Consider the following 27,502-nt stretch of genomic DNA (forward strand, 5'->3'; position numbering starts at 1 on the left):
CCAGCACCCACGCTGGACAGCTTAAAACCGGCTTCAACTGCAGCTCCAGGAGATCCAGCGACCTCTTTGACCTCCACACAGGTGAATGCACACATGCACATACCTACCCCATACACAAACGCACATAAAATTTTTTGTAAAGAAATACCTCAGGATCACAGAGGTAAGAAAAAAATTGGACTGATTCAATATGAAAATCCTTTTCACTTGAATAATAGCCCAAACTACTAAAAAGTGATGCTTCAGTCTCCAAACTATTGGCTCTTTTCGAAATAAAGCGCCAGGGTTCCTGGACCAATGCCACGCAGGAAGATTTTGGGCCCCCCTGGAAACGCCCCGCCCCTTTGAAGGCTGGTTTATGAGCGAAGCTCTTACGCATGTGCCGTGCCAGCAGGACCATTGGAGCAGCTGCCAGGCGCATGCGCAGCTCCCAATGGGCTACAAGATGCGGAAGAGCCGGACCCGTGGAGGCTCCCATTTATGAAGCGTGGGAGGCAAAAGAAGCAGCAGGTTATAGAATTCAGTTTGAGCTCCGTCGGGTTCCGCAGGTCATTAGAGCCAATAAGAGAAAGAAACAGCGCCGCAGTGGCGTAGAGGGCCAATCCCTTTTCCGAGTTCTGAAGGAGGGCGGGGACCAGGGAGCGAAAACCGCCATCCCTCCGCTGAGGGGCCCCAGGGGGTGGGGGGGTCCTGGAGCATGGCGGACCGGACCGAGACTCTGAGTATGTGGAGGTGGAACTGCCGAGGCCTCCTGGCCAGCTGTCAAGCCCTCATTGCCAGCGCTGCAAAGGCAGCCACAATAACTGTAGCTGAGCCGCGCTTGAGGTCCTAGGCGGGAAACAAATGACAGCATGAGTTCTGCGGCCGCCTAGTTTACTCCCTTTTCTACTGTGTCTTCCTCTTCCACATACTCCATTCTCCTCTTTTCCCGTCCCTGTGCTCCTCTTTCCGCTAACCTTGGTCTTCCTTTCCCACTTCGGTCCTCTTCCATTTATCCAATGCCCTGCATTTCCATCTATCCTTTATTAACCCCGGTGCCTCATTTTCCTTCTCCCGCCTTTGTCTTTCCTCCATCATCTTTTTCATCCTGTCACCCTCCCAACACTAACTCTGCATCCTCCTCCGTCCCCGACTCCCCCTCCCAACACACACACACACACACACACACACACACACACACACACACATCCTTCCTCTTCTGCATCCTCCTCTCCTACTTTTCTCCGCCCTCGCGCCCAAGCCTCCGCCCATTAGCCCCCGCCCCCAGCTGCCAGTCCTCAGCAGCTCAGTCCTGCAGTGAGTCCATAGCAAAGCACTCAGAGCTGAACACTGCTAACTGTGCGGTCTAGCAAGTCTCCGAATGGCTCAGGAGAAAATGGAGCTGGATTTTGAGGCTGACACATCTGATGGGGGCACCATGAGACGGTCCAACAGTGCTCCCCTGATCCATGTGCTCAGGTGAGCTTGATTGGGGAGGACGGAGTGTGGGGTTCAGGGGTTTGTCCCTGGGCAAGAAGTCTTCCTTCCCGAAAGTGCCAGTTCGAGTTCATCTGGACTCCAAACTGAGGGGTTGGGGTCTTATTTTCTTCACAGTGACTTGGTTCCCTAGATGGAGGGAAAGTTTGACCTCACATCATGTTGGGAAAGGGGCTCTTCCTCTACCTGGGGGCTGTGTTGTCCGGTTCTAAAAGAGAATATAGAAACCTTCTGGCTCTGCTGACAGGTTGCCTGCCCTGGCTAATTTCCATCAGGGCAAGTTAAGCTGAACCCCCTGATTTAGACTTGTAACTTGACACCTGTCTCTAAGAGCTGCTGTTTTTAAGCTGAGTTTAGGAACCCTGGCATTAACAGAGGTTTGCTTTAAGAAATCACAGTTTATCTAATAACTTGGGATTACATGGTGTGGTCATATCCTATTAAGTGATTTGGATTTGTTCAGTGTTTTCAGTTTTTAAAGCTGCAGTGAATAAAAAGAAAAAAAGGTGGTGTGTGGCTAGATCAGTAAAACACAGGTTTGAGAAAATAATGGGGAAAAATCACTCCTTTAAATTTTAGTGACAGGATGTTGTCTTTTTATGTGAACAAGACACCAAGGAGTTTAAAGTAAAAGCTTGTGATAGTGAAGGCTGATTGCACTCCTAATGAAACTATTGCATTTCACTTTTCTAAGTAGACAATTCATTTGAGGTAGATTTTGAGACTCCAGAGAAAGCATTAGTACAAAACAGAGGATGGGAGTAATATTAGCACCAAACATTTTTTCGAGCACAGTTGAAGGCTTGATAATGCTTTGCCACCGATTGAACTGATTATAAAATCTGTTTGTTTTTACAGAGGGGGCAAGTACTTTTTTTCTAGATTTAAATATAATTTTGAAAGTGAGGCAATGATGAAGTGACAGTCGTATTTCTGATGTGGCCCTTGGCATCACCAAGTAATATTTGGATATTTAAGAGGAAACTGTCTCTTTTTTTCTCATTGACACCCCACCTTCTCTCTTCTTGTCTTGTGAAAGTCTGGTAAGCAAGCAATTGTAAGGCCTTGGGCTGTCCCACTGACCTGTATTTAGACAATTAAAGGAAAAAAAACCCAACATGTTTGTGAACCACAATATAAGTAATTACTTGAAAGACAGCATGATTTGACAGAAAAGGAGAGAAGAGACCAAACCTGGTCTCAGTTGTCACCACCTAGCTGTGCTCACCAGTGAGTTATTTAACCTTTTCGTGTCTGTTTTCTCTTTTCAAAATGAGGATAGCTGCAATAGGTATTGTCACTGGTCTCTTAGAGTCCAGTTTTGAAAATCCTTGAATTCTTTCTTTTTCTTGGTTTTTCAGAGAGAGAGTTTTTTGTATAGCCTTGGCTATCTTGGACTGGAATTGTAGACCTGGCTGGCCTCAAACATACAGAAATCTGCCTACCTCTGCCTCCTGAGTGGGATTAAAGGAGTGTGCCACCAAGTCCAGCTTCCTTAAATTCTTATCATGGTCAGAACAGGCTGCTTGTCATTTTAAGGATAAGATGAATAAAGCACCTCTCTCTGGAGATTTAATATGCATTACTCTTTTCTATTTCCTTCTTTCTACTTTTGTTGTGATGCTGGGAAGCCTTTTTTTTTTTTTATAGAAGATGAGCTCAGCTGTTTGGTAGTGGTTGTCTGCATAGCATGTGGAAGGCCATGGCTTCATCAGCTGGAACATACAAACATATGTACCATATCGGTATGGTGGTGTAGCTCAGGGTACAGCTTTTGATGGGGATATACAAGGTTCTTGATTCTATCTCTAATCCTACAAACTATAATAAAAAAATATTGACTCAACTGTGGTAGTGTATGCTTGAGCCCAGGAGTTCAAAACCAGCCTGAACAACATAGCAAAATCATGTCTTTAAAAAGCAAGGAGCTGTCTCAAGAAGCGTGCCATCTTCCAGTTTCTTTGAGTTCAAAGTGGGAAATTATTGCATTACATTTGCAGAATGAGGAGAGGTTTGTGCTATGCCTTAATGGAGGCAAGGCTTTGGGGTAGGTATGGAAGGAAATGTATGCAATGTGGGGTCAAAGGGGAAACATGAAAAGAAAGAAAAAAAATGCAAACCTCTTCAGATATATCTATTCACTTGGACATGAAGAGACAGGAGAGTATTTCCCGTGTTGGTGAGACTTCAGTCTTAAGAACAGGCCTCCCCAATTCTTCTTGGGTGGTAGCACAGGCAGAGCAGTAACTGTCATGTTTCTCTGGGGTAAAGAGATGAGCTGCTTACATCTAATAGGAACTGGTTTAGGGTGCACTTCTGACCTGAAGCAGCTGGAATGAACCAGTCAGGAGCTCTGCCCAATACCTCTCAGAGCTGTCCCCCAACCACTGAGGAGATAAGTATCTAACAAAAGCAGAATCTGCTGAACACCAGCCTGGCCCTGCCAAGAGGACAGTAAGGACTTCCTTGTCAGTAGGAAATGAGGAGCCATTGAAGATTCCATTGTTAGCTACAAATTGGAGGGTGTTGAGTTCAGTTGAAAGATAGCTTCTTTTAGAAGATGCTAATCCTTTCTATTTTATTTAATTTTTTTTTTTTTTTTTTTTTTTTTTTTTTTTTTTTTTTTTTTTTTACTTTTCAGTGACCTTTCACAGGTTTTTGAGCCATATCCACTTAGAACTCGGAGGAACAGTACAACAATTATGAGCCATCATAGCTTGGTAAGTATCAAAGTAAGTGTTTGGAGTGATTTAGATTGGAGAAAATCCTTTCAAAGTTAGCTCTTTCTGGGAAATTATGTGCTGTGTACAATTGTTTTTTGAAATAGATTTTGTTTACCCATCTTGCTTACTAGTTTTGCCAGTGCCATTCAGCATTTAGGAGAGATGGGGGGTGGAGGGGCTTAAAATTGCTTTCATTGCTGTAGGACTGTATTTGTTTAAAAAAATTCATTGTTATTTATTTCTACTTGCGTCACAGTTGTGAGGTAAATCAGAAATAACCTCCAAATATAGCCGAGAACAGTGGTCTTTATTTCCCCTAGGATGTAAAAAAAAAATCAAATCGTAGCAGAGTGTTTACAACACTCATCTGTCAGATAATACTGGCTGTCTGAAATAAAGACCCCTGTAAAATATGTGTTTATATTCCCAGAAGAGTGGATGAGTGTGTATTTTTCTCTGTAGCCAGAGCTGTTGGGAATCACCAGATTAGATAGCTGCACTGGGGAAAATTATGAAGAGGTTTTTATATAGTAGCACTTCACATGCAGAGCTCACTCACCCGGCAGCTTTAGACATCTGAGATGTAAGCACACAGACCTCTAAATGGCTGAACTAGATTTCCATAGTCTGTGTGCAAAGGTTCATCCATTTATTTATAGGACAGCCTCTCTGACCTCTGAATCATCTAAATTTTATACACAATTATAATAAGCTTCCAACTCAGTGGGTGTGTTAGAGGCAGCAAATCAGAAGGGGTACGTTTGGGTTAAAGGTCTGCTAATACTTGCTAGCAAGAGAGGAGAGGGAGAGGCAGAAAAGTAGACAGGTTTTTTTTTTTTTTTTCCCTTCCCAATAAGTTTGTGGTTTGGCACAAAGGCTAAGAGCCTGTTGCTAGTCCTGAGAGTGTCACTAGTATAGAAGCATACGGTAATGTTCTTAAGGAACCCTGGTCATTAACCTTTTCTTAATTTCCACTAACATCCACACTTCGATGGTATTTTACATGTTACAAAGTACTTTCACTCATTTAGTTCATGTTGCAGTCTCCATGAAGCAGAAAAGAGACAAGGCAAAGGGTATTTTTTTTCCCCAATTAGAAGCAGCGGCAAGCGACTCAGATGACATAAGTGACTTGCTTAGGATCACAGAGTAGTAAGTGGCAGAGCTGGCACTAGAATAGAGATCTTTCAGTGCCATTCTTTTTGGTATTACCTGTCTGAGAAAGGGGATACTAGAGCACATTTTAGAAAGATTTCCATTGAACTGGCTAAAAATACTCAAAGAGGGATGTTAGCTATCTAGAGGTTTGATTCGCTTCACCTACTTCCCTGACGATACTTGAAAATACAACTACTTATTTTTGTTGGGTATATGAAAAATGTTCTTACGTGTTTTACAGCTGTGCTCCTGATAAGAGCAGCATAGCAAAGACAGGAAAAGCGAATTTGCCTCTCTACACTTCACTTAGCTCTTTTATAAGAGGTGAAGATTCTTATCCGCTCTGGTCTAGGCTCATCTGTCATTCCTTGCCATCCTTTGCTCTGGCTGCCTCATTTTCTAAAGGGCCATGGAAATTCCCTGATCCTTATGCTACCCATCAACCCCATCCTCCTCCTTTCTAGCTTTTTTCGCTTCATCGAAACCTACTTTAATCCTAATATCTCCTTTGTACACGTTCCCACACTGTCATGATATTAATGACACTCTCTACTAACATTACAGCATCCTGTGGAAATCTTAATGTGATCATCTGTGTCCCATAGTAACAAGCAAAGAGTAAAATATTGGCAGATGAAATGGAAAGGATGAGATGGTAAAAAGACAAGCAAAGTTAGGATGTCCGTAATTTGCCAACTGATTAGATATATGTGAATCATCTAAAATTTATACACAGTTATATTAAGCTTGCAACTCAGTGTTGTATTAGAGGCAGCAAATCAGGAGGGGTAGTTTTGGGTTAAAGGTCTGCTAATACTTGCTAGCAGTTGATTTGGAGGCCAATTTACATTCCTTCAAAATAATCATAGTCCTGTCACAAAGTGTAAGATATGATTCAAAACAATGGATTTTACAGGATTGTAACAGTCGTAATGTAAATAATTACTGTTTTCTCTAAGAAATACAAATGAATGTGTAATGATATAAAACCAAACAAAACAATTATTCTGCTTAAGCAGCCTTACACTATTCCAACTTTTTAAAATAACAATTCTGGAAGAAGGAGGACTCCAACTGACTGAAATTGAGTTTCATTATGACCAGGAGAGTGGTGTTCCCTTGAGTACATGGAGAGAAGTTAAAAAGATAGGTAGTTTGAAAGGGAAGATTAATTCTTTCCAGGGGCTAAGGCACCACTGATTCCATGTTGTTCTCAAAAGATACAGTCTAAATCTTTTGTTGTTGTTGTTTAGTCTCTGCCAGCTTCCTGTTTTACCACTGTTCACTTGCAGCCAAAGATACTTCTCTTTTCACTGGTAAAGAAGATACCTATTTATTAATTTTTAAAATTATTATTATTTATTTTTTGAGACAAGGTTTCTCTGAGTAGTCTTGGCTTTCCTGGACTCACTTTGTTTACCAGGCTGGCCTCAAAATCACAGTGATCCATCCACCTACCTCTGTCTCTCTGAATGCTGGAATTACAGGCATATACCACCTTGCCTAGTTAAATATTTTTAATGTGTGTTTGAGTATGCATGAATATATTTGCACCATGTGCATTCAGGAGCTCATGGGGCCCAGAAGACAATGTCAGATCCCCTGGAATTGGAGTTACAGGCAGTTGTGAGCTGCCATGTGGATTCTGGAAATTGAACCCAGGCTCTCTATAAGAGCAGTAGCTCTTCACTGCTGAGCCAGCTCTCCAGGCTTGACACCTGTCTTTTATGATACCACTTTTATTTTTCTCCTTAAAACGCCTTTGTCTTCTTCACATATGGCACTTCTCCCTGGTGATTAATCCATTTTTCTGATGCCCCTGTCACTTTGTGTAGCTATTGTCTCCTATCTTAAACTAGGAGTCTCAGTCAGTCTCTTCAACGTCTTCCTCTCTAAGTCTTTGGCTCCCACTTTCTTTTTACACACATTGTAAGGGACAATGACCCTTTTTCATGTAGGTCTGTTCTTCCTTTCCCTTCCCTGATCTTTTTCAAAGAATAATCTAGCCTCTAGCTCCTTTTCTCCTAATTTCTAGCTAGCTGGCAATCTTGCTGCTTCTACCACAACTCCATTAAAGGCTGTCCTTGAAAATGTCACTAATGCCCACTTAATTGTCAGTGTCAGGGGCCTCGTTTCTTATCCCACTTGAGCTCTTTGCTTTCCTTAACACTATTCGCCATCATCTCCGTAAAGCTCTGGGAAAATTCTTTTTTCAGCTGATAAATTATTCTTGTTTCTGGTTCTAGACATAGTTCTGTTCCTATCTCTTACTGTTTCTGAGCTACTTTGTAGCCTTGTCTAAGACTGAGAAATTGTATATTTTATCAATATTGCATTTAAATTTCTGACTGCCTCCTCACTTTGGCTTTGATAATTTCACTACCTTTTGGCATTCTTTAGTTTTTTAACTGACACACATATGTGTGCTTTCACACCTAGCCTGTCATCAGCCTGTTAGAGCAACCCTGACTTATTTCCTTACCTGGTAGTTTATAATTTTTCAATGAACTCATTAAAAATTCGGTAGTAAGCATGTATTGTTTCCAAAATGCAAAGAAAAGGACTTTGTAAAAGATTTTACTGAAAGGTGGTTAATGGGAGCATGTCTTTTAAGGTACAATCATGTCTTAGTGGATAATTTTACTTGAATTAGCTTTCGCCTAAAAAGCCCATTGTTATACAGCTCACTACATTATAATTGTTTTTTTCTAAGTGGTAATAGCATACGGCGTCTTAAGCAGAATAATTGTCCTGTTTGATTTTATACTCTAACAAGTTCATTTGTATTTCTTAGGAGAAAATAGTAATTATTTACATTACAACTGTAACAATCTTGTAAGATCCAGTGGTTTGAAATTATATCTTACATTCTGTGACAGGGTTGTGATTATTTTGAAGGAACATAATTTAGCCTCCAAATCATTTCAGTTTTGTGATGTTAAAAAAATGAGGACTTGAGACCATTGATAGAGTCCTTGCCAGGCATGTATGAAGCCTTAGGTTCATCCCCAGTACTCCATACATCAGATATTCGAAAGGTGGAGACCGGAGGATCAGAAATGCAAGGTCATCCTCAGCTAAACAACGTGCTCAAAGCCAGCCTGGGCTACATGAAATCATGTCTGAAAGAGAAGAAGAAAAATGAAGTAAGGGAAAGCAGCAATTCTCTTGAAGTTTAACCTTGTCTTTTTTCATTGATCCTAGGGCACTGTGTATGTGAGGCAAACACTCTCCCCCTAATGCTGATCTTCCTTTAACTATTATGGTTTGTGGTGATGGTATTAGAAATCAAACCTTAGAGATGATTAGAAATCAAACCTTAGAGATGGAAGCAAAATATCCTTGTTGCCATTTTAAAGTACTTCCGAGAACATTAATCATATACAAAATGTGGTGTTGGGTTTGTGGACCTATCTTTACTCATTAGTGCATCGGTAATAAAAATTGATCGCACTGGTGTCTTTCTTTCCCATTTCACATAGCTCCTTATTTCAGATTAGTGGGATAATGAATACTTCTAAGGCCCAGTCCTTTTCCCCTTAAGTTTGCACAGCTTTCCATTCATTTGGGAAAAGTGCTAAAGTCAGTGCTGGTCTAGCAGCAGATGGTGCCTCGAGGTTGGACACCTGGTGTGCTTTCTAAAGAAAATGCATGCATTGCCTCTAGTGTATTAATGTTTAGGGGGTTGCAGAGCTAAGTTTCTAAGAATATGAAGAATTCTGTAGGAAGAGGTTATACACTAACACTGACAGTGACTGATGCTTTGTGATGCATGAAATAGTAAATGTTTTCTTCCTAGTTGCTGCCACCTTCACCTAATCCTATTCCTAGTAGCAGAGCATGCCAAATGTAAAGGGTCATTTTGTCTTACTAGCCCAGGTCAGAAAGTTAAGACTAAAATCTTATATATTTATATAACTGGAGGGTGCATCTCCAGTTAGCTGGAAACATTGTACTTCTGAGTGTACTTTAAAATACTGGCATGGATGACAATCTGAGGATGAGAGTTCTGATCACCTGGGATTATTCCAGTTGGATTTGAAATAGATACATGGAGGAAAATTATGATTTAGCACCTATGCTTATCCTTATAGGAAGAAGGCCTGGATATGATGAACAGAGAAACTTCAAATGAAAGGTTAGTGGTTAGCAAGGGTGGGGCCTAGCCCCTCTTGTGCCTCGTTTGTAAGCCCTGGTGATTCTTTCTCTTTTCTTTAGGGAAGCACAAGCAGGGATGCAGATAAGCCAGTCATGGGATGAAAGCTTGAGCCTGGTAAAGTATTCCGATGTGGGCTTGTTCCGTAACTTTCCAGACATCTTTGTTTGGTTCAACTGACTTGGTTGATTCTTTCATAGACCAATATCCTTCTTGCTTCTAGACTGATTCTTAGATCTCTGCTCTATCAGCAAAACGTTTGAATGTATCCATATGTACTCTTCAGAGTGTGGGGATGTTATTGTAGTAGTGAATAAGAGCTGTGATATGCTGAGTGAGGGTAACATTTTATTTACAGAGTGACAGTGATTTTGACAAGCCAGAGAAATTGTATTCTCCAAAGAGAATTGACTTCACTCCAGTTTCTCCAGCGCCTTCCCCAACCAGAGGATTTGGAAAGGTAGGATGTCGACAAGATATTAACTGTCCTTTTTCTCAGCAAGCTGTTTATATAAACACAATCCAATTCACTTTCCAAGTCTCCAAAGACTTGAAGAAGCAATGAAAACCTATGATAGTAAATTGGGAAAATGTCATATGTATGAAGCACTTGCATAGCTATACTGTTGCTGTCATATTTCAAAAGAACCTTTTGAAAAACAATAGAACGAAAGAAAATCTTTGAAAAACTGGACTGCTGTAACTGTTTTAATAGTACATGTGCTTTCTCTAGCCATGCTTTTCGCCCTCCTTGCAAATGTTTGTGGGTAGCAGTGGTACACCATCAAGTCCTGTTTCGGATCCAAGACAATTTTCAAGGTAAGTGAATTTGAATGTTAAATGGGGAGACTGCAAAGATGATTCAGTGAGTAATACTACTTGCTCTGTAAGCATGAGGATCTGAAATTAGATCCCAGAGCCCACATGAAAAGCTCACTGTGGCTACTCGCCTCTATAGCCCCAGCACTTGGGGAGGTGGGTCTAGGAGGATAGCTCAGGCATACTAACTGCTTAGCCTAGCTGCAGATTTAATGAAAGACCTTATCTCACAAGAATAAGCTGGAGAGGGACAGACCATCCTTCTCCGGCCTGCAAGAGCTTTCCCATACAAGCACATGAACTTGCACATGCATTCATAACACACGCATGCACACCACACACACACACACACACACACAGAGCTAAATGTGGCTAGAGTATCACTCATTACTTTTTTCCTCAAATTAATTTTATTATGGAATTTTTCAGGCATACATCAAACTTGCTAGGACTTCATAATGAACAACCATATGCTTACCACTTATGTTGAGGCATTAACATTTTACAGAATTCTGTGTTTGAGACTTAATGCTGATTGATGGATTGATTGTGAAACTGAGGCTTGAACCAAGAGCCTTGTGAATCCTAGGCAAACACTCCACCACTAAGCTACATCCCCAGCACTTAAACACTTGCACACACTAACACTATGTTAAAGATAAAAGATTATAGATCAAAATGCAAATAACTTTAAAATAAGACTGTTTTCTTTGAGTAATTGTAGGTATTCTGTCTTATAGAATATTGTTAAATGGCTGGAAATGCTATGTTTTGTTTATATCACCATATGCTGATTCAAATCACCCTACAATACAAGTACTTTGTGTTTCTGTCTATATAACTATCCATGTTACTTACTTGGTGGGATGTAATGCTGTTTGTTAGTGTTTTTCATCTTGGAAGCACTTCATATCATCGTGTTTGTTTATTTGTCAAAGCAGGAGGAGTCAGAGTCCAGTCAAGTGCATTAGGCCCAGTGTTCTTGCTCCTCTTAAGAGAAAAGGTATGTAGCAACTCTGATTGACAGCATTGTGTTACCTACTCTAAACCAGCCACAACTATAGATTTTAGATGTTCTTATCACACACCATGAAAAAGGTTAAGTGGATGTAGTAATAGATGTGTTTGTATATATGCGAGATTATGACATTGTACACCTTACTAAGTATGTATACATTCATTTTACGTAATACTGGGGGAAAGGACTCATCACACTTCTGGTATTGAATTTAGCTCAGCTTGAATTAGAAGCTAGCGTTCTTGTCTAACGTAAATTCACAGAATCCTTTTTTTTTTTTCTAAAGAAATGTTTGATATTTTCAGCATGTTCTAATGGATTCTAAGTTACATACATTAACTATTTTATTTGTGTATATTTTTATAATTCATATATGAACCATATTGTACTCATATTATCAATATATTAAAATTAATTTCCATATTAGACATATAATATAGGATAATCATACTAAAATTTGTACACCTAAAGAAGCTAATCAAGAAGGAGAACCCTGGGTAAGATGTTCAATCCTCACTCAGAAAGGCAAATGGGATAGACATTGGAAGAGGGACAAAACAGGGAACAAGACAGGAGCCTACCCACAGAGGGCCTCTGAAAGACTGTACCCAGCAGATGCTGAGATTCATAGCCCAACTTTGGACAGAATGCAGGGAATCTTATGAAATTATGGGGAAATAGAAAGACCTGGACGGGACAGGAGCTCCACAAGGAGAGCAACAGAACCAAAAAAATCTGGGCACAGGGGTCTTTTCTGAGACTGATACTCCAACCAAGGACCATGCATTGTGATAACCTAGAACCACTGATGTAGCCCATGGCAGCTCAGTTTTCAAGTGGGTTCCTTAATAATGGGAACAGGGACAGTCTCTGACATAAACTCAGTGGCTGACTCTTTGATCACCTCCCCCTGAGGGAGAAGCGGCCTTAACAGGCCACAGAGGAAGACAATGCATCCAGTCCTGTTGAGACCTGATAGACTAGGATCAGAAGGGAGGGAGGAGGGAAGGGAGGGACATAGGAGGAGAAGAGGGAGGGAGGGCAGTATTGGGAGGGAACGAGGGATGGGCCTATAGCTGGGATGCAAAGTGAACAAATTGTAATAAATTAAAAAAAATTTAAAAACTAATTCCCCTCTTACAAAAAAGAGATGCACAACTTGACTTGTGTGCAGAAATCTATGCTGGTATAGAATACAGATCTGTAAAATGGAGTTTGCTCAGATGGCATTCACTTTCCCATCAGCAAATTATGCCTCAGCAAAGTAAAGTTGTCAAATGGTCAAGTCTGTAATGTTTTTGATGTGTGTTGGTGCTCTCTCAGTAGCTTATTTTGAAGCACAATGCACTAAGTTTTTTTTTTTTTTTCAGTCAGCAACAGTTTTAGATGTTTATGTAAGGCCCTTGATAGCATGTGTTTCTTTAAATATGGCCAAGATATTTGATACTGGGTTTAGTCATTATTACTGGCAATTTGACTGTATGATTAGAAGTGGCAGGTGCCATTTTATTTTGCTTTTTATTATTAGTGTTTTGTTTTGTTTTTGATACAGAGTCTTATGTCACACAGGCTGGCAAAAAACTCACTACCTAGTGAAGACTAGCCTTGAACTCTTGGTCATTTTGCTTCTACCACCCAAGTGTTGTGATTATAAGTATGTGCTATCACCTGCCTATAGTTTTTTTTTTTTCCTTTTTTTTTGATCAGCATCGAAAGTAATGTGTTTATGGCATTTTTACATGCTTAGTTTATGTTGATCCTCCTCTACTATCCTACCTCATCCCGTTCTTCTCCTTTTGCCCTCTCTCAATGCTTTTGTTATTTGTATTTTTTAACCTCCTTTTTCTCTCTACTTAAGACCTCTTTTTCCCTTCTTATACCTTTTCTAGTTTTATGTTCTATACTCACAACCATACTCACATCCACATAAATGCACATATATAAAAATTTAACCTGGGATCTATACACTTTATAGACCTACATAGTTACTTATACATATTTTTTAAAGATTTATTTTTATTTTGTGTGTATGAGTGTTTTGCCTGTATATAGGTGCCTCACATGCATACAGTGCCTGTGGAGAGCAGAAGAAATTGTGGGATCCCCTGGGACTGGGGTTTGAGTGGATGCCTGTGAGTCACATGGGGTGCTGAGAAACTGAACTGGGTCCTTTGCTAGTGCTGCAAATGCTCTTAACCACAGAGCATCTCTCCAGCACCCACCTACCTAATGTTGTAAAGGTGTCAAAAAATAACAGCCTCTTTAGCAAGTGGTACTGGGAAAACTGGATGGCCACATGCAGAAGAATGAAACTAGGTCCGTATCTTTCATCCTGCACTTGCACATACGCCACACACACACACACACACACACACACACACACACACACACACTTCAAAATTGGTCAAAGACCTTAATATAAAACCTGAAATACTAGAATTACTAAACAAAAATGCTTTAAGCTACAGGCATGAGCAGATGCCATTTTAAAGAAGAGTTTTAATAATTGCCTTTAAAAATACCATTCAGGGTCTGGACATATGGTTCAGTGGTTATGGGAGCATACTGTTCTTATAAAGGACCCGAGCTTTGTTCCCAGAACCTCCATTAGGTGGCTAATAGATACCTGTAACTCCAGGGGGAATCTGATACCTCCATCCTCCAAAGGATCCTCATGCACATGTCAATGTGAATACAGACATACACACATTATTAAAAATAATAAAAATAAATCTCTAAACATTAAAAAAAGTAGTTTAGCTTGGTATGGTGGTTCATGCCTATAATCCTAGTACTTGGAAGGCTAAGACAATAGAATCACCAGGGCTTGGGGCTATCCTGGCCATAGCCAGTTCTAGCCATCTTGGGATATAGAGTAAAACTGCCTCCAGAAACCAAAAAGTAGGGTGGGGCAGGCTAAAGAGATGGCTCAATGGTTGGGACCACATACTGTTCCTGTAAGACCTGGATTCGGTTCCAAGCACCATTCTAGTTCCACAAGATCTGATCCCTTCTCTCCTCTAGCTTCTGCAGGCACCAGACACACATGGTACACATGCATATATGGAGGTAAAACACTCGTACACCTAAAAATAAACACATCTGGTTTTTTTTTAAACCCTCAAAAATAAGCAATCCAGATCACCTTTAGGACAAATAAATTAATACTAGGAAAATGGCTTTGGTGAAATCTTTCTAGTCCTAGACTCACACACAAACTCAGAAGTATTATCTTTGAGGCAACTTAAAATTAAGGATAGTTAGGTATGGTGGCACGCCACTGTATAATCACAGCACATGAGTAGTAGAGACAGGATGCCTAAGAGTTCAAGATCTGTAAACCCAGCACTAGAGGATGCAGAGGCAGGTGGATTGCTGTGAGTTTGAGGCCAGCCTGGTCTACAAAGTGAGTCCAGGACAGCCAAGGCTACACAGAGAAACCCTGCCTCAGAAAAAAAAAATCAAAACAAAACAAAAAGAATTCAAGCTCATTCCTCCTCTACATAGTGACATTCAAGGTTAACTCAGCTTCATGAGGCTCAGTCTCAAAAAAATCAAAGAGGGCTGGGTCAGAAGGTCAAGGAAGGTCATTCTTTGCTACCTGGGAAGTTTAAAACCCGCCTAGGACGAATCCATTAAACCTTGTTTACGAAAGAAAGAACATAGAAGAGACACAGACACAGAGATGTTGGGCAAAGGGGAATATACGTAGCATTTTGTCCCATGTAGTTGGAAATCAGAGGAAGAAGGATCACTGTTAAGTTTGAAACCAGGCTGGGTTACCTAGTGAGGTCTAGACTAACCAGGACTACACAGAGTTGTAGCCACTGGTATGTTGAGCCACAAACATGCACATATAAACAACACCAATTGGACTTAGTAGGTTATTAAAAAAATGTAGGAGGGTATGAAATTGGAATGGGGACATGAAGAGAGGACCCATGGAGAGTAAGAGAGGGAAATTGGGGTGAATATTGTCATATTTAAGTTTATATATATATACATATATATATATGAAATTCTCAAAACAATATTAAAGATGATGTGCTTTGGAGAGTAGACCCTAATAGTGACAATATTTGTATTTAGTGAGCCAAACCCCTTTCTTTAATCTTGCAAGATATTATTTATAGCCTTCAGAATGTTCTCAGGAGTATCAGGTGAAAATACACTTTAAACTAAAGCTATTGTTGTTATTATTATTAAAGTAAAATCCACCCAGAAAGTTTTTGGAATTAGTTTGTTTAGTAGCTGTTCCAATATCTACCAGTAGGTGGAGGGATTCTTTGCTAGAATTAAGAATGATGTTGTTTCAAAGTTGTATATTAAAGCACTAAACAAAGCAAAAAGAAACACAGCTTTTACAACTTTCAGTAATTTTCAGTAAACTTTCAGTAAAAATCGCTCCAGGAGAACATTGACATGATGTAATTCATAACAGGGGAACTGAAGGTTACGTGTGCTCTTTTTTTGGTCTTTTTCCATCAGAAGTAGTTCAGACAGGTTTAAGTTCAGTTCCATGTTCCTGCTGAGGTATAGACAGGCTCCTGAATCCAATAGGTTTAGTTTTTGCTTACTTCCTTGATTGTGATGAGACAAAGTTTTCCTCTGTAGTACAGGCTGTTGTGACGCTCTGGCTAGCCCAGTTGCTCTCAGACTTGGTGGTTTTATTCCTGCCTCTACCTCAGAAATGCTGGGATTACAGACATATTCCCCATATTTATCTGAAATTGGCTCTTGTGTTGTATTTTTAAGCTCAGGTAAAGGTCTTCAAATCCAAAGACTATATACATTTGAAATGAAAACAGAGCTTGGGACACGGAGAAGAGGCGAACACCCTTAATAGTTAGCAGCAAAATGTTAAGCACTATTCCCACTGACACCATGTTTTATGATGATAAGTTCTATGAAAATCTACAAGGTTGAGTAGACCAGTTTAGTTCCAAATCTGAGTTGGATTACTGTTACTGCTTTCACACAGGTGTGCTTTCAACCACATATTTATTTTTAGTACATCATCTAACTTAACCTCCTAATTCCACATCATCAGAAAATGTGGTTTGTTGCTGTCTCAAGAAATGTTAAGCTATCAAAAGATATAAAATAAGTACTCTTTGCTAGCCATAAAATATTCTCTGTGAACTTTAACTGTTTGGGAATACTTGCTTTATTTCTACCATTGGTTAGCTTTGATTCAAGTTAAAGAGTGAGTAAGTGAGTGAGTGAGAGAGAGAGAGAGAGAGAGAGAGATGCTATTGTATAATGCATGAAACAAAACTATTCCCTTTTGTTAAGGTATATAGAAACATATTTCTTTTATGTTAAAACACATGGGAAAGTCACTGTTTTGAGGGGAGGATGTTTGAGAAAAGATCTTATATAGTGCAGGCTGACCGGGAAGTAGCAATGTAGCCCAGGCTTGAACTGTTGATCATCTTGCCTTAGGCTCTGGAACTCTGGAGTCCTGGCACATGCAAGAGCTTTTACATAATAGTTTTGAGCCATTCTGAGCTTTGGTTAAACAAATATCACCCTCATTTTAGCACCAGTTCTAGGTTTTAAATTGTTTTATGGTAGCTACATTTCTTTTGTTATAGGGGAAATGGAGACAGAAAGCCAGCCTAAGAGACTCTTTCAAGGCTCTACCAACATGCTGTCTACAGATGCTGCCCGACTGTCTGCTCTCAGTTCATGGTAAAAAAACAAAACAAAACAAAACAAAACAAAACAAAACAAAACCAAACCCTATTAGGGTATAACTCACATTAAAAAGAACCACATTGAAAGAATATTGAGATAATGTAAAATATAGTCCATGCTCACAGAGGAGGAGTCTCCATAGAGGTGTAAGTGATTTTGAATGACCTGGACTTCTGAAAGTCACTTATACTACTTTGGAAGTATATGTATCCTTTTTGTACCTTTGCTTTTGTTCCTAGCATCTGGTAGGTCAGCCTGTCTCAGTGGATAGGATAGTGTGGTGTAGTGTCATCTATCACCTGACTGGTGTGAGAAAGAGCCCCTAGGTTGCTATGGAGAAAATGGATATTGATTATCACTGCTGGCATTTTATGTTTCAAGCTTTTGACTTTAAGAGATGTCTGTATTCTCTTAACTGTGTGTACCAGTTGAGCTTTTGAACACTGTGACAAACTCCTTGGTATGAAAAAGAGAAGAATGTTTATTTCAGCTCAAGGTTTCAGAGGTTTCAGTCTAGTTCTCAGGCTCTCTTGATTCTGGGTCTTTGGTGATGCGGGTCATTGTGGCAGAGGGAACACCTGCCAGGGGTTGCTGCCTTCATGGAAGCCAGGAAGCAGAAAGAAAAGAAGGGAGTAAGGACAAGCTATGACTTTCATGTTCATGCCCCCATAGCTTCCTTGCTACATATAGGTTGTTCCTCCTAAATTTTCTGCCAACCAAAATAGTGCCACCACCCAAGTAACCAAGCATTCAGTACATGAGCTGGTGGGGGATATTTCATATTCAAAACATTATGCCAATGGTATTTGCTAAATAATGTGATCTATTGTGATAAAAATCTTTTTAGAGAATTTATAGTAGTCAGTCACAATGCTAATTAAGATTGCAGTTTCTCTTTGCATTTTGAAACACAATCTTACTTTATAGTCCAGGCTCACCTCAAGTTTACTATGCAATCAAGGCTGGCTCAGAACTCACACCCTTCCTGCTTTAGTCTCCTAGTACTGGGACCATGGCCATGTACCATCAACCTCAGCTTAAATGTAAAGTTTCATAGGAACAATTACTAAATTATAGTCCAGGTCGTAAGTCTCTCTTACTCTAGGTTAGGTCTGTAATGTAAGGGTTTTCAGAGTTTTATGAGAGAATGGACTTCTTTTCCTATTCTTGAAGTTGAGCAATTAGATGCCTACAGACACCTGAGAGGAAAGCCTAGCAACAATTCCTAGGTAATATTTTGAAATCTTTCAGGATATTCCAGTCAACTTGCTGAGTACCCATGTTCTATACACAATTGTGTAACGCCTTTTAGAACTTTTTGTCCCCTGGGTTTTATAGCTGAGAATCCTTTCTAAAACTCACAGAGGCACTCACTTTTAAAATAGAATGCTATCCTCTAAATGGAAGAAGTATAAAAGCTACTCACTGGTTTAAGGGTTGACAATTCCTCTTCCCAAATTGCATGTGTATCATTTTATTTAAGATAACTTGCACTTCCAGGTAAGCAAGTCCTAGCTTATTGTCATTCATGAGGCTTGCTGACTGATACTGTCTTTCTGTGTCCTTGGTAGTTCAGTGTGCTAATTTTGGTACAGCATGTCTTCCCAGGTATGTAGAGATTGCTAAGAGCAATTCCTGAAGCTTGTCAAGAGGGTGAGTGGATGAAACTATATACCTGTGCAAAGTGCATGTGGCTTTTATGGTAAAGTATGAGTCTAGGCACATGACTATAAATAGATTTGCTTATCCAGTTATTTATTAAGTGATCCAATGAGAAAAAAAGTTTATAACATTTTGCCAAGCAGAAGACAAGGCTAGCACGGAGCTGAGTGTTTAACTCAGTGGTACAGTACATGTTTAGTTTGTACAAGGCTCTATGTTCTATCTCCAGTATGGCAAAAAAAAAAAAAATGCACGGTGAGATTTTTATATATTTATATCTTATGTCTTTTTTTCTATATTGCCAGGAAACAGCAAAAGAAGTTCATGCAAATTAGAAAGCAAGGAGAGGGAACTGGTTTTGGTAGCACATGCCTATAATCCAAGAACAATGCAGGCTGAGGCAGATTGCCATAGGTCAGCCTAGGATACATAGTGAAACAAGATAGCCTGAACTATATAGTAAATTGTGTTAAACAAAAGGAAATCAGAAAGGAAGGCAGAGAAAGCATATCCCATTGATGGAGCACTTCTCTAGCATGCTTGCAGCCCTGGGTTTGATCCACAGAATACCAAAATTCAAACCAAAATGAAACAAGATAGAAAGGGAAAAGCCAGAGTATTTATTTGTGGCCCTCATTCCTTCTGTGGGCATTCATGGCTATGGCAGTGCTGTTGTGGAATTTCAGTTGCTGATGCAAACCATGAGTAAACCTGTAGCACAGACCTTTATGCTAAGTGAAACTTAAACTGAATGAGTGACTTCAGCTACATGGTGAGTTAGAGACTAGCCACGGTTATATGAGACCTTAAAGGAACTTATTCCTCAGAATTCACAAAAAAAGAAGTTGTCAAGACTTATAAGTGCTAGCCATGTCTAGTGACACATGTCTGTAGCCCTGGGTTCTCAGTTGAAAGGATCACAAAACCTAGGAGTTTGGGATAAGGCCGGATTACATAGTGAGACTCCCCCACCCCCCCCGCCACACACACACAAACTAATGACTAGAAAGAAGGCTCAGTGGGTCAGAACACTTGCTTAAAACTGTTAAGAGCGTTAGGGCACCTTATATACTAAGGATGCTGACATTTATTTCTATAGTGGGGAAATTTTGTTGGAGTTATTCTTCATATTGAATCTAGATTCGCTTTTACAGAAACTTCTGTCTCCTAATGCAGTTCCATTGGTCAAAATCAGATATCCATATTCTTAGAAATGGGGCCCGAGATAGGAACCATCTGTGGGCTTATTTCTGTTGCTAAAGATGGCAGTCTACTTGATAAGGAAAGTAAGGACTCTTTCTTTTGCTGTCTGTTAAGAGAGTAGGTCAAAGACCTGATAAATAGCAGATATGATCTCATCTTTTTAAACTTTTCTTTATTCCCTGTCCCATACCACAAAGAGAAGAAAAAAAAATACATTTTATAGTTTTTAAAGTTTATGTGCTATTTAATAATCTTTAATATGTGACATCTTTGAAGTATAAATTAAATTAAAACGTTGAATGTGAACCCATTTAGGCTTTGTGTCCATTTGGGCATACTTTTTATTTCCCATTTTTTTTCCCTAAAAAAAATCCTGAAGTCACTCACTGTCAACAGAATGTGGGGAACACTGCCAACTACAAAGCTGGAAGTATGTCATTTTGCATTTAGTATTTGTGAACATCAAGAGTTTGAACATAATTCAGAAGTATGCCTTGTATGGTACTTTGATTGCTTTTTTTTTTCATATTAAGAATTTCTCTTCTGTTCCTCATTGAGCTGGGAATAAGACAGTATGTGTCTCCAGTATTTTCATGGTCTCTAGCCCTGTGGTAAACATTAAGTGGTACCGTGTTTTGCCTGTAAGAAAGAAATTTCTCGCGTTTTCTTGCCCAGTGCATCAGTGGTTAATGTGATGGTTAATTTTAACACTTTGGGTTAGACTTATAGTTTGAGTCTTCTCATTATATAGTCCATATATAGTCTAGTCTTGAACTTCAGATCCCCCTGCCTCAGTCTCAAGTGTTCTGGGTCTACAGGCATGTGCTATCACACTCTAGCTATCATTAATATTTTTAATGTTTTTTGAGATAGAATTTCATTCTTTATCCAAAGCTAGCCTTAAACTTATGATGTAGCCAAGGATAATGACCTTGAAATCCTGATGGTCCTACTTCTGCCTCTGAAACTCTAGAGCGACAGGCATGTGTCACCATGCCTAGATGATTTTTCTACAATTGTTTATTTATTTGTGTAGGGGCATGCATATGTGGAGATCAGAAGAAAACATTCAGGAGTTGGTTCTGTCCTTTGAATTCAGGTCATCAGGCTTGGCAGCAAGTACCCTTACTTACTGAGCCATATATATCTCCACACCTGTCCTGGCCAGAATGAATTAGTTCACTTTCAATTCAGATAGTCCCATGTCGGTCTAGTCTGAATTATCTTTGCTCTCTCATGATTGTCTGGCTTTTGGAAGTAAGGCTCATTATCATTAGCACTCTGCTCAGACATTATGTGAAAAAATAAGAAACTCAAATTGGACCAGACTCTTGCTTTTAGAGGCTCCGGTATGAGATGTAATGGTGATCAATAAAAGTTACATGCACACAGTGATTCCTGTGGAGTTACATGGTTACACAAGTCCTGCTCTACATGGATCTAATTAATGATGGGGTAACATGGCCTGTGACCTCTGCTTCCATGTCCTGTCACGCTAACTAGAACAGAATCTGGATCTTAGTTCAGTGGCAATATCTACTTTTTAAGCACTACAAAGTTTCGAAGCTAAATTGCAGCAGAAACAAAATGTAGCTTTGCCATTTTCCAACAGTGAGAAAAATTAGAGACTTTTATGTGTAATGGTGGAGAAGACATTTTGAAATGTTCAGTTTTTTTTTTCTAATTGGTAAAGTCTCTGTCAGCACTTTTCTAGTAAGTAATCAACAATGTTAAGAAAAACGTTTCACTGCACAGTCTTATTTTGTGCTTTGGAATGAATACAGGAGTCACCTAAGTGAGCAGGTCTTGTTACAAATGAAATCTTCTAATCCTGGGCTTGCTGTCATTCTACTGTTTGCAATAAGGAATTCTTTTTTTTATCATCAGATTATCTGCTTGGTGGCCAAATTTTAATCTAAGTCTTTTTCTTCCTGCCAAATGGAATAGAGCATGCCCTTGTGCTGCTCAGCCAGTATGTGCCTTAGGAAAGTCAATTCATTTTAATATTAGTCTAGGCAAAAAGCTCCAGGGGAAAATTCACATATGTTCCAAAGACAAATAGAAATGTCATTTTGATTTTCCAGTGTCTTGAATTATCTGTGCAACTTTTTTTTTTCAGTTTTTGAGTAGTTCATATTTTTGGACCATTTTGCTATGTGGTTGAACAAATATCAGAGCCAGCTCTCTTCCTTAAAAGTGGTATTATTAATGATGCATTTGACAGCAATGTGCATAGTGTAGGAGTGATGTGGAGTATACTGTTTCCATTTTTTATTTTTACTCTTCTAAAACCTATTTGTAATCTGTTTCCACCTAAAAACAACCCACAGGCAATAGAAAGAGATGGCAGAAGGGGCTGCGGTGTAGCTCCAGTGGTAATGTGCTTGCTCAGCATGTATGAGGGCCTGGGTCCTACCCTTAGCACTGCAGGTAAAATCTTGAAAGAAAGAACTGACATTTCAAAAACAATGAGTGGAAAGGTGGGAAAGGAAAAGATGCCTTTAAGGAGGATGGCATAGGCCCGAGACTTACAAATGTACTCTGAGCTTCTTTACAACGGAAATATATCAGCTTGGAAATGTACAAAAATAATATTAAAGGTATAATATTTTGATTCCAAGTATTAGAACAAAATGGGGTTTTGCCAAGGAGCTAGTGACATACTAGAACCCATATTTCCTTGAGTCATAATTCCTTCTCTAATTCTATATTTTTCTTCCATTTCAAAATATAAAAAGAGTGTCTGTATGAACTTAAACTGCTGGATGACTCCTCCAGTTTGGCTCTCACTGTGTTCTCTTGACTCTGTACTGCCTCTGTACTTGCCTGCTTTTAATTCCCAGAACTGTCTTTGCTTCTTCCTACACCTTCCCGAGGTAATACCTACTCGTCTTTTCCACCAGAATGCAAACCTTCCCTCTAAGAATCCTTTCACAGTTCCTCCAGGTTAGATCAGGTTCCCCATAGGTCAAACTCTCATAGCCCCCTGGCCCTTCTGCCCTTTATTACTCCCATCACAAAGTGTAATTATTTTTTTTTCATGAGCCTGATTATTTAAGTCTCTGTCTCCTCCACTCTCCTGTAGATTCAGTGAGCCCGGGACCTTGTCTGTCCTTCACACCATTGTCCTTTAAGTGTCTACATACCTTCTACACTTGGCAGGCACTTAGTAAATATTAGAATAAGTGAATGAGTAAAGTCAAGGTAAATACATGGCACAGATCTATGATCCCTGGGAATTGAAGCAAGAAAGGTAGCTTGATGTCAAGCGGAAGTTCTAGGTTCCATGTAAAGTATGAAGAAGCCATGTTTTCAAGGCAGGCCAAGGTTGATTTCTGGGAACACTGAGCATCTGGGCTGGATGGGAAGCATATTCCTGGGATGGCTTATGGAGGCACTTGCTGTCCAAATTAATTTTGGAGGGAAGATGAGAACAGAGGCCAGGTGTTTGGATTAAAGAGACATGATGAAGACCATGAGGAGTGCATTTTAGAAGCTTAAATGTAGAGTAACTGAGCGGGGTAAGAAAAGGAGGCTCTTCTAGATAGCAAGATCTTTGGGTCTGAAAGGAAACAGTATAACAAATTCGTAAGATGAGAAGAATGGGAAAGATTAAAGGAGGAAATCATTAAAAATATTTGCATTGAAACCTCTTGGAATAGGCAAACAAAATGGTCAGTTTTAGGGCAGTGGAAAAAGTAGAAGTAACGTGTGAAGGCACACTTCAGCTAGCTTGAGAATAGGTACCTTAGTAAACATCAGTTATTCTTGCTTTAAGGCTCTGCACAGGTAAGAAGATAAATACGAAGATGGAAGGTCAGGACCCCCCCCCCACATACACATACAATAAATATGGCATTTAAAGAGGAGCACATATATGTTAGATAGTCAGGCACCTCCAGGGGAATAATCAAATTATACAGGACGTTACAAGTCTTACTTTGGGGTTTCTGTGGTTTTGTGAATTTCACAGGCTTCTCAGCACAGTACATTACGCATTTCATTGCTGTGGCCTTTATGCTTCTTAGTATTTACCAATGCCGTATTGATGTGTGCGTCCTTGAAATCACGTCATTGCATGCTCTGTGGACCCTAATACATGCATTCGCTTATAATTGTTTTTGCTTTGTCCTCAGTTCTGATATTTTGGATGGCAGTAGTGTCAGCAGTCGCTTGTCCTCAGACTCACTGGCCACAGGCAGCGTTCCCGCAGAGTCTCCAGTAGCATGCTCCACTTCATGCTCTTCGTTCATCTTGATGGATGATCTCTCACCCAAGTGACTTATCCATTTCTGATTCAGTGTTCTAACTATTTCCCACATAAACCATTCAGTGAGGAATGTGGAGAACTTTGATCCACAATGGGGATTAAAGTTTGGCAGATTGAAACCATTCTGATGCTCATTTCTGGGCATTTCTCCTCTAAAGTTCAATTTTGCAAGCATAGTCACCTTACTAACATTCGTTTGGGCTGACCTCATTTTATGTTTGATGACTAAATCTCAAATACACATTTTTGATTGCTTGGAGGATTTTTTTCCCTAGTGCTTCAAAGAGCACCTACCTTCATGCACTTAAGGGAAACACCAAAGCATATTTTCTATGATTTTTCTTTTCCCTAGCAGTAACATAACAGAGTTGATCAGAAATTCTCTTGCTTGAGAGATTTATAAAAATTCTCTGTTGACTACATACTTTCCCATCTCTTTATTTCACAGTAATCTTCAAATTGCTTTTGATTACATCAAATTTTCATTTTTTTTTTTTCTGCATCAGCTTTAAAGTACATTGTTTTGTTTCCCTTGCCTGTTTGAGCTGCTTCCTTGCCATTTCTCACAGAGGGGAAGAAACCCATAGTCGCTTCCATCACCACCCTTATTGCTTCTTTGCTGTTGGGATGTATGCAGTGAAGACTGCTTTTAGAGTGGAGAATGTCAATGGACTTAGAGGATGCCTACATTAATCACCTCAGGTTCTTAGGACTTAGCTACCACAGTTGCTGTCTCCCTCCCCAAACTTGGTACCCTAAGGAATATATAAAATATTGTTGATATTTCTAGGTGGTGTTATCAAGGAGAAGAAATTCCTGCCTTGACCAGATGTGTGGAGCATCTCCAAATGAACGAATAGTTATTTACACAAACCACTGTACAAAAGCAAGTGTTCATGAAGCTGTCAATGTCTCGGGTAGTATTATGAGGCCTTGGGTGCCTTGGGGTACATTGCTGTCCTGTAGGGGACGTGTATCATAGGGTGTTGTGGAAGTGGAAGCTTTATGTGAGTGCTGTCTTGTTTGATTTTTTTTTTTTTTCTGATTCCTTTTTTTGTCATTGAGTTTGTTTTGTCATGTAGTGACCTGGTGTTTTTGGTTATTGTGTTGTGCTAGAGTCAGAACCGAGTTCTTGTTCTTGTTGCCTTATAGAGGGCAGTTTAATATCTGTAAGGAAGCTTTGAGGAGCTGAAAAAGTCAATGCTACTGTGCCCTCTGCTTCCAGAAGTCTTTTGAGCTGTAAGCAGTGTATGTGCAGTGTAACGTAAAAATATGCTGTCATTTTTACCAGTGGAAACTCCTGACTAAGATATTTAAGAAATCCAAGTGTGATGTATTGTGACATTATTTATTATTTATTACACTATGTAGAATGTCTGTGTTGTTATCTTCCTTTTAATGTTCAACATGGTAGATGGACTATTTGTGTTTATATTCACATTTACGTGCTAGAATCGTGATATTAAGTGACTGTAAGAAAAAAAACAGAAAGTGATTAAACTTAAGTCTTTTGAAATCTAAAATCCTTGGAGGTGGTTTGAAGGCATCTTCAGGCTAGAAGTTGGTGAGCTTACAGCAAAACCTCTCTTTTAATCATTAGAGACCATCACTTAACTTGCAGCAGTTGCATTATAGAATCAGACTTGTTCTTAAGTTTACATTGTAATCACTGTCATAACAGCTATTACTGGCTTTAGTTCCCATGTTGCTTTAGCCTGTGAAAAGCTCATAATCCTTCAAACCTAGCGTAAATGTGCTGTTATAAGAACCGCCCACTTGTGTGCTATTTTAAAGAAACATTTCTTTGATGGCACTTGGTATATACACTCTGTTAATGAACCGTGTTCCAACAGCTTTAGCTTTCATAATAATGAGAGATGAGTTTGTCTTTTAGGAAATGGTCTGCCTTCATTCTTGTGTCTTATTTGCCTCAAAGGGACACTTTTCAGTTCAAATTTAACATCCAAATTTAGTACTGTTAAGAAGTAACCTTTGAAACGTGATGATATTTAAAGTTATGTTAAAAATTCAGTGGCAAAGTAAAACCAGAGCAGCAAATTGAAATGGTGTGATGAGATCAAAGGGTCAGGAAGATTCACTTTACAGTTTTAAGCCAACTTTTATCAATGAATTTAATTTAATGTTCTAAACTTGTTCTTTTGCAGATTTTATACATATATACAATTCATTCTGATTTTTCTCACTCCCCACCTTCTCACATATCTCTCCTACCTCTGTCAATTCCCACTTTCTCCTATGATTTTTTTTTGCCACATTATTGTCTTTTCTTTTGTAAACTAACCTTTTGTTATGGTTGCCCCGTATATTGTTTAAATGGACTAGAAAACTAAGTTTGAGCAGGGATTGTTTTGAAATAAACAAAAGATAGGTAATATGCTAATCCACAGAGCAGCTTTGTTGACAGTACCCCTTTATTTTTATATAAAGTCTAATATTTGAAATGTAGTTGTTGTTATAAACTAAAATTCTTTCTTCCTATTCTCATATTATATCATATATTTTAAGCTTCTATTTGAAAACTACTACAAGAAATGAAACCATAATAAAATCCTATAGATCCTGGTTTTGCTTGACCGACTTATAAATCACTGTTTTATGATAACTGCTTTTGGAATAATAGAAAGTTTTGTGAAATGTTGACCTAGTGTCTATCTTAAGAATGTGAATTTAATAAAGTATATATACATGTATAAAAAGACAAAGTTTTAAAGGTCTGCCTCTCTTATTGCTGTTTATAATTATTTTCTGTCACCATATTCCAGGAGTTTATTCTCTGTTTCTAGGAGTAGGTCAAGTTTTGAGTAAAAGTTTATCCTTCACACAAGAGAACTAATAGGTAGCTAAATTCAAGTCCAAGCTCTCTATCCCAGTAGAGAAGGAGCTTCTCCACATGATCTGTCATTTTTTTCAGGAGTATTTTATCACATTTAACAGTTTAGATAGCTTTTGCTTGCTTTTGGTTTATTTTATCTTAAAAGAAAACCCTTTACAAGCCTCTATAAACAGCCAAAAATAAAGACTTTAATGCATGGTTCACATTATAAACATTTGATTTTATTTTCAGTATTTTTTAAAGAAATAGAGAACTTTTGTTTGTTTATTTTATTTCCTTTTGGGGGACAGAATTTACAAGGGTAGAGAGCAGACATGGAAGGACTGGAAAATAAACGGGATTGGGTTACATGACATAAAATCCCCAAAGAATCAATTAAAAAATAAAATGGGATATAACACATTTCAGAAGTTGGAATAGATGGTGCAATAGAGTAATGCCTGAGGAAAGGCAATCAGATAAC

General features: G+C 39.1%; 1 protein-coding gene across 4 annotated transcripts; it reads left to right on the top strand.

The window, feature by feature from the left end:
• The first annotated feature begins 437 nt into the window (after positions 1-437).
• Positions 438-26,897, top strand: Pabir2 (PABIR family member 2). Of its 4 annotated transcripts, none has more exons than XM_060374319.1 (9): positions 438-1,458; positions 4,118-4,196; positions 9,452-9,495; positions 9,576-9,630; positions 9,872-9,973; positions 10,247-10,332; positions 11,271-11,335; positions 16,948-17,044; positions 24,052-26,897. In XM_060374319.1, the coding sequence occupies exons 1-9, from the start codon at positions 1,361-1,363 to the stop codon at positions 24,194-24,196; spliced, it is 771 nt and encodes a 256-aa protein (XP_060230302.1). In that variant the 5' UTR covers positions 438-1,360; the 3' UTR covers positions 24,197-26,897. The 4 variants fall into 4 exon arrangements, with proteins under 4 accessions (XP_060230302.1, XP_060230304.1, XP_060230303.1 ...); XM_060374321.1 differs by having other exon boundaries at positions 24,976-26,897; XM_060374320.1 differs by having other exon boundaries at positions 11,274-11,335.
• Positions 26,898-27,502: the final 605 nt, after the last annotated feature.

Source organism: Meriones unguiculatus, chromosome X, assembly GCF_030254825.1.
Source record: "Meriones unguiculatus strain TT.TT164.6M chromosome X, Bangor_MerUng_6.1, whole genome shotgun sequence".
In the NCBI taxonomy this organism is placed as follows: domain Eukaryota; kingdom Metazoa; phylum Chordata; class Mammalia; order Rodentia; family Muridae; genus Meriones; species Meriones unguiculatus.

Coding starts and splice junctions, on each gene's coding strand:
- Pabir2 (XM_060374319.1), top strand. CDS start 1,361: ATGGCTCAGGAGAAAATGGAGCTGGATTTTGAGGCTGACACATCTGAT. Junction 9,496..9,575: donor AGAGAAACTTCAAATGAAAG/GTTAGTGGTTAG, acceptor TCTTTTCTTTAG/GGAAGCACAAGCAGGGATGC. Junction 10,333..11,270: donor GATCCAAGACAATTTTCAAG/GTAAGTGAATTT, acceptor TATTTGTCAAAG/CAGGAGGAGTCAGAGTCCAG.